This window comes from Fusarium vanettenii (assembly GCF_000151355.1).
Source record: "Fusarium vanettenii 77-13-4 chromosome 13 genomic scaffold NECHAsca_28_chr13_5_0, whole genome shotgun sequence".
Classification (NCBI taxonomy): domain Eukaryota; kingdom Fungi; phylum Ascomycota; class Sordariomycetes; order Hypocreales; family Nectriaceae; genus Fusarium; species Fusarium vanettenii.
Genome location: NW_003315857.1, coordinates 621,060 through 628,995, shown reverse-complemented (window position 1 = coordinate 628,995; position 7,936 = coordinate 621,060). Strand labels below are relative to the sequence as shown.

The following is a 7,936-nucleotide window of genomic DNA, read 5'->3' as shown; positions in this document are numbered from 1 at the left end:
AGAATATACCTCTATAATAATAGATAACTCCTCGCAAAGCTCGCTTAACTCCTCTAAGGTATATAGGCTACGCTTAAAGGCCTTATTACTATATGCTTTAAGTAATCTCTTTTATTTCTAGATATAAGTAAGCTTAGCTATTACTTCCTCTAAGGTAGCCTTTACCTTAGCCTCTTTATCTTCTAAGCATTTATACTCTTAAATATTTTTCGTAATTATAAAAGATTAGCTAATAGCTATAAAGAAATACTAATATATACCTACGGAAAGAGGCTATATCGGCTCTATTATATATTACTTTTATATTAATATAATTAGAATAATAATTAGAATAATTAGAAATTACCTTATAAGATAAGCCCTAGTAAAAATAATAAATATAAGGCATAATTTTAGAACTAAAAGCCTTAATATAAGTAAAAAGACCTTATATTTTAGAAAGTTTTTATAAGGAAATATACTTAAAAACTCAGCCTAATATTATATTAATAAAAGGAGATTTTTATAAATTAGAATTACTTATTAATAATACTTAGTTATTAAAACTAGTCTTAGGGATAAGACTAATAGAGGGGGAACCTCGTATTATAGCTATAATATAAGCCTAGCGGGGAAATATAATAGAAATACTTTAATTAAGTAAGGGATTAAAGGGACTAAATATTACCTATATTAGTCTAAAGATTAAATATTAGAAATATTAGTCTTACCCTAGACTAAACCTAGAGAATATTAGTCTAAAGATTAACTATAAGTATATAGAACTCACTTATTATACTTTCTTATATAATAGCTACCTTAGCTATTAATATAACTTAGTTATACTTAATACCTTTAAGTATATTACTAGACGTAATATTATATTAACCTTTAAAGGCTATATAATATAATCTAGTGCTAATATAAACTAATATAACCGGTTTATCCCTTAGGAAATATCCTCTCGTTATAAAACCCCTATAGTTAATATAGAATTAAAGTCCTCTATCTTTCTTAGGAATAAAAAGGATAAAAGCCCTTATAAGACTTTTAGATAATCTTATCTGCCCTTTCTTAATATTCTTAGTAATATAATTTTAGAGCTCTTATAGCTCTACGTAGGATAATAGGTATATCGGCCTATAAGGGGGGTCTTTTTTATTAATAAGATCTATCGCATAGTTAGTCCCCTTATACCTCGGGAGTATACCCGCCTATTTATAATTAAATATATCCTTATCTTATTATAGTTTATATAGAAATATAGGTTCTCCTTAGGCTTTTATTAAGTCTTTATCGGGTAATAAATAAGGTTCCTTATAGGCTATAATAAAGAAGATCTAATAAAGGTTTTTAATCTTTTTTCGAAATATTTATATTAAGAGAATCTTAATTTTATTTATTTTCCTCTTAAATTATTAATACCTTTTACCCCTATTAATTATAATATAATAATTAATAATAATAAATATTAAAAGTAATATATTATTTCCTTAGGGTTTTATTATCTCTTTAATATTAATATAAATATACTTAAAGTACTTAATATAGCCCTAGTAATTAATTATTATAATTAAGATATATTACTTATAGTAAACCTTTAAGTCTATTCCCCTTATAATCTAATAAGATTTAATAACTCAGCTAAGGTTCTAGAGGCCCTAGCTCTTAGTATATTCCTCGCTAATATAATTAGATATTATAACTATATTAAGGTATATTATTATCTCTATAGGTTTTTAGCTATATATTATTAATATAATACTAAGGCATAGCTTAGCCTTAATTTTATCCTCTTTTATTAGCGCTTAGGCTATACTACTAGCTATTAGGTATTTTTTAATAGGTTTACCCTCTAGGTTCTCTGGGGCTTTAGATAGGCTTATAAGAGGTATTTTATATTCTTATAAGAGTAGTATTTTAATATATTACTAGCTTTATCCTTAGGATTTTACTTCCCTTATATTAGGTTATTTATATTAATTTAGTAAATATTTAATATACTTTTATTAAGGTCTTATTTTATTTACTTTTATTATTAATTTTTATTAGTATTACCTTTATGCTTATTTTGCCGACCTATTATATCTTAGTATTAAGTAATAAGTATAATTATTTTATCTCTTAATTAAGGTAAGGTAAATATATTAAGATTAATATAATTATATAATTTATTTTATAATTTAGCGAAATAAAAGAATACCCTTTGCTATTTAATATATCTTAGGAAGTATTTCTTAATAAAATCGAGATAAATATAAAAATCTTAGGGAATTTAATCTTCTTTTTATTTAGTTTATTTTAGCTAAGATATTAAAAATATATCTCTATTCTTTATATCTTTAATTAATCTTAGGGTCTATTCTTTAAATAAAGTCTAATCTTCCTTAAAGAAATAATATTATATCTTATTATATTTTTTAAGGTATTAATCTTATTTTACTTACCTTTTATAATTTATATAATTAAGTATAAGGAGGATCTTCTTATAGCCTTTCTAATAATAATATTAGGCTTTATTAAAGGCTTAATATAAATCGCTTAGTTAATTATTATACTTCTAAATTATTATAAGTAAGGTTAGCTTAATAATATTTTTTATTTTAATCTCTCCCCCCTTTAATAATAAAGAATCTAAGGCCTCTCGGTATTATCTTAATAATATTTCCTTTACTAATAGCTATAAAGAGTCTAATAAAATTTATTTCTTTTCTTAGAATGCCTTTAATTCCTTTAATTATTTAATTTATTCCTTAATTTAGTATTATTATTAGTAAATCGCTATTATTTTACTAGATTTACTATTAAGTTAAGGTTTAATATATATAATATTATTAACTTTTGCGGATCCTATTAAAAAAGGATTTTTAAGGCCCTCGCGGGCTATCTTTAAGAAAACTATTTTCCTAGGTAGCTTATAAGAGAAGCTTTAGAATTATTATAGCTATGACTTCTTAAGTTACGAAAAGCTAGGTAGGTAAAATAATTATATTAGATTAAAGCTTATTAGATCTAAGATAATAGAAGCTATAGCGAAAAATAAAGGTTTCCTTTATAAAGCCCCTCTAAAAGGCTAGGGGTATATGAGCTGGTTATTACGCTAGTTTATATAAAGCAGCGTAATAGATAAAAAAGATATAAATTAAATAAAGATAAATTATTTTAAAATAACTTAAATCTTAGGGTTAAATTAATATCTTAAGAATAAAATATATTCTTAGTATTATATTAGCTAAGATTAATTAATTATATAGCCTTTTATCTCCTTATTAATTTTTATATTTATATAATTATAAGAAGCCTATTTTTTAAAAACTATAGGTTAATAGTAAAAAAAACTATGGCTTTATAGGTAAAGTAATAGCGCCACGCTAAATGCCTATATAAAAAAAACATGGGTTAGCTAACCCCTAGTTATAATATATGGTAGGGTTTAGGGCTACTATTAGCGCCAAAAGCAATAGCAGCTTTCAGTATGTTAACAGCTGACTGCTGTGGCAGGGGTATGACTCAGAATTCGCCAGGTCCAGTTCGTGGCTGGGGAGAGCGACACAGCTCTACTTGCTGAAATCAAGGAAAAGTAGAAAAGTAATAGAAAACAAATGCTCCTTTAGTTTGTAGTTCCATTCAGTCGAAGTCGACTATCGCCTTCGTCGCCCACCCCCACCACTCCCAGCGGTGCGCATCAAGGCGAACCCTGAACCTGAATAGACCACTGATATCAGACCTTGTATCAGTCCTTATAAGACAAAGGCCCATTAGCGCTCTCCTCGCAAGTTAATTTATCCGCGAAGCAAACAACCCCTAATTTATCGCTTGAACCTCCTAGCCAGATTTTATATCCTCCATCGACCTCGGGTGTAACCCAGTCCTGGGTCTCGGCATCCCAAACACTCACGTCCTTCCTCGTCAGCACAACCTCCAACTTTTCGCTCTCCCCCGGTGCAAGCTCTCTCGTCTTCTCAAAGTCACGTAGCTGAATGACAGGCGTATCATACGAAATTCCATTCGGGAATTGGACATAGGCCTGCAGTGATGCCTTGCCAGCAAAGTCTGAACCCTCATTGGTGACGACGACGGAGAGGCGGTATGCTTCATCCCAGAGAGCAGGGTTACCGCCTTCAGCGCCGCCTGAACGGGGAGTTGCAGTCTTTTGCACGTCCGTGTAGCCGTCGGGGTAGTTGAACTTGGTTGTCGTGGCTCTCTCGGCTGCCTTTTTGGCGTCTGACTCGGAAAGCCAAGAGTAGAGGTAGCGCCAGACGGTTTTGAAACTACTTGGCTTAATAGCTTCTCGGTAGTCGGGGATATCTTGTAAGTAGTCCAACATCTTTCCTTTTGCAGGACGGACTGGCGGGTACTTGGATAGTTGAGTGACCTTGTCAATGGTGGCTTTGGTGTATGAGAAGCTGGTGTAGCTGAGTCCGTGGCCAAAGGCATAACGAGGACGAATCTTTTCCTTGTTAAGCCAACGATAGTCAATGTATAGACCCTCCGAATAAGTATCCTGTGGTGGGTCCCTGAAGCCAGAGTCGATCAGCTTCACGACGCTGGCTGGCATGTCGTCTTCGGCATAAGTGATGCTATATGGCAAGTGTCCACTCGGGGAGACATGTCCAAACAGAACGTTGGTAAGAGACTTTCCTGCTTCCTGGCCTGGCAGATGTGCAAGAAGAACCGACTTGACGGATGGAAGATCGATCCATTCCTCAAGGGCCAGGGGACCAACGGTGTGTGCCACGACGACAACGTTCTTGTACTTGGCTGCCGCAGCCTTGACGAGGTCGTTTCCGCCGTGCCATGGATTCAGACGTGACGCATCCCGGTCGCCATGGTTTCCTTCAACCTCGTATTGGTTCTCGCCGGAATCAGATGTGATGAAGACGACGGCGACATCCTTGTCGGTAGGATTTGGGACCGACGGGAACTTATCAGTGTTATAAAAGGTGACATCCTTGGCTTCCTCCTTGATTGCACCAATGGGGTCGTCAAGATACATGTAATCGACGGTGCCGGATCCCCAACCTTGACCCAATGTGCCCTTGTTACAGCTGCGGTCGACACAGGCGTTCGGGCCATCGGGGTTAGCCTGAGCTCCGGTGCCAAAGATCTTCAATGGGCTGCTGGTAGAGAGAGGCAGCAGCTTATCCTCGTTCTTGAGAAGGGTGATGGCGTCCTGGGCAATCTCCCTTGCGATCACGTCATGGTCTTCCTGAACTTGGACATATCGATTGACCACCCCGCTGGGGGAGTTTGGCCAAGCGCCAGGATAGAGCGGACCAACAGCAGCCTTTGTGTTGGTATCAAAGTTGACCTTTGGAAAACCGTCGTCTTGTCCAAACTGATACCAGGCTGCGACGATGCGAGTCGCCATGTCGTTTAGTCTGCTCATGGGAACTGAACCATTGAGGGTCGCCCGGGTGAGCTCGTACATCCATAAAGAGTTCCCGAGCAGGGGAATTATGGGATCGCCGGGCATGCTCATGTCCATGCCTGCGAGTGCTGAGTGGACGCCGGTAATTTGGGACAGCCAGTCGGTCATGACGAAGCCTTGAAAGCCCAGTTCATCTTTCAGAAGGGCATTGATCAGGTACGAGTGCTCGCTGGATATGGTGCCGTTGACCTTGAAGTTGGTTTGTGAGCCATGCATGAACCAATTCTTGAGATGGAGCAACTTACTCGATTGTATGCTGTCATTGCAGCGCCGACGCCCGCGCGGACAGCCTCAGCAAAAGGCCAAAGATAAACTTCATGAAGTGTTCGATCATCTGAGACTTTGCATCAGTACTTGTGTCAGCAATAAATAATAGGGTGTCAACATACCAATGTTTGCCGAGTATGCCGGAGAGACGAAATCGGTCGTCTGCCGACGATACATCTCCTGCTCGTTTCCGATGAGGTGCTTGATAGTAGCAATTACACCTTGTCCTTGGACACCCTTGATCGTCTCACGGGCACCAATAGCCTGCAGCGCGGGATCTGCTCCAAAACCTTCCCAGTTCCGACCACCTTTCGGCTTCCGGCCGATAGGGCCGACTGAGGGACCTAGCCAGATGTTGACGCCTTTCCCGCGAGCTTCCTTCCCGATGGCGGCACCACGCTCGTACAGCAACTTCTTGTCAAAGGTTGCACCAGCAGTTATCCCGTCGGGGAATACGGTTACATTGTCAGTAAGGCGGATGCCGTTGGCGGCATCGTTGAGACAGAGTTGAGGAAACCCAACTCGATCAGCAGAACCTGTGTTTCCATTGCAGGGTCTTGCCCAGTCAGTATGGGGTCTTTCAACTTGTAAATGTTCAAACATACCCTGCATTTTAGTTAACTGGAGTATCAGGCCACGTCAAGGAGAGGGTCCATACCCATGAATAAGCCACTTCCGGCGGTGATGTTTGTCTTCTCAGCCAGAGTCATTGAGTCGACGAGCTTCTTGGCCTTGTCGTAGCTCTTTGCCCACTCGCCTACCCAACCGCCGAAGGGGGCAGGATAATAAGGAGTGACATAGTATCCATCCACTGTATCAGCTCTTTTCTGTGTGGGAGTTGCCGACCCTACTCCCGTCAGATAGAGCAAGCCGCAAATCAGGCTTCGGATCCCCATAGTTGTTTCTTCTGTCGCCAGAGTATCGTAATTCAAGGCGACTAGTCTGCTCACCAAGGGAGATGCCAGAGATGAAAGCGCCGGACCACTCGGTCCAGCGACATTCGGTTGCAGTTATATGGTTAACTATACGTGGGGGCCGATCGGCGGTGTAAGTGATCTCTGTCTCGGCTCGAGAACCATTTGGGAAGTCATCCCGGTAGTCATGTGTCCGTGAGTGCGGATCAGAATCTCCTTTGAGTGGGCCCAAGGTATCATCACCCGATGAGATTGAGAGAGGGTGGTCGCGTGCATAAGGCACCAACTGTAAAGGGGGCACACGTTCCGGACAAACAAAGTCAAAAGCAAGGGTAACATCCATCTCAGAGGGGGAGTATAGGCCGATTACGTATAGCCCTTTTTGGAGGGTTGGCGTTATGTTCAGTAGTAAATAGGTCCCGCAGAGAGAAATTTGGGAGGGGTAACCAAGTCTTGGCCCGACCGGATAATATGAGCTGACCAAGGTTCAGAGAGGAGTGGTCGGGATAATAATACGCCCAACGGGACTCTTCTAGATCGTAACTGATTTCGTTGACGATTATCAAATGTCAGGACTCTTTCTGCGACACAGCCGAGGTTGGGAGAGAAGCCAAGACGTTCCTTGGGCGCGGAGTCTTTCTTGGTGTCACTAGTCACCTATGATCTCTTTCCTTGCGCCTTTGTGACTTATTACTTTGCCCTTGCCCGCTTATTGGCGTGACTGCCTAATTGTTCGAAAGCTTCTCAACCACTGCATCCTTGTAGTGTCTGGCTTCACGCGCCCAGTATTCAGGCTCGTTGACGCGCGATTGATACCGTTCGAGTTGCGGGGGCGAAGTTGGGCGGCGAGTTCATCGCGGCGGTATTCCCAGATGCCCCTAGCTTTGGACGGCTACTGTAGTGTCGTGAATCCGCCATCGAAGTTTGAATTGATTTCGTCGTGTTGCGGTACCTGAGCTGGCCGGATTGTGTTGATGAAAGAGTGAGACGCGAGGCTTCTTCAGCGCCATAGCGTGGTTATCTTATCGTGAATCCGTGCCACATTTCATTCAAGCACAGCCACTGACGCGAGCCGAACTAGACATCAACGAACTTCCTACTTGTAGTATCAATATAGACTTGAAACATACGCCGTTTCCGGTTCTAAACCAATCATGTCTAGCATCGTTATTCTTCCTCTTTGCCCCTGGAAACGCGCCCCGCTTCTAAAAGGTTAGCAAGACGCATCATCACCACATCTTTGTACATGGTGTACTGTTAGAACGAAAATCGCAGACGCAATAAGATTGATGACGAGGCTGATCAGCGTGTACATGTATGGACACTGAATTTAATGACATGACGG

At 39.5% G+C, this 7,936-nt stretch overlaps 1 protein-coding gene across 1 annotated transcript; it reads right to left on the bottom strand.

Annotated features, from left to right (window-relative positions):
- Positions 1-3,712: 3,712 nt before the first annotated feature.
- NECHADRAFT_106576 (uncharacterized protein) lies at positions 3,713-6,573 on the bottom strand (the record flags this gene model as incomplete). The annotated part of the gene is made up of 5 exons (XM_003043517.1): positions 3,713-5,599; positions 5,656-5,744; positions 5,800-6,233; position 6,283; positions 6,336-6,573. 5 exons carry the CDS (start codon positions 6,571-6,573, stop codon positions 3,713-3,715), a joined length of 2,649 nt encoding a protein of 882 aa, XP_003043563.1.
- Between the last annotated feature and the right edge of the window lie 1,363 nt (positions 6,574-7,936).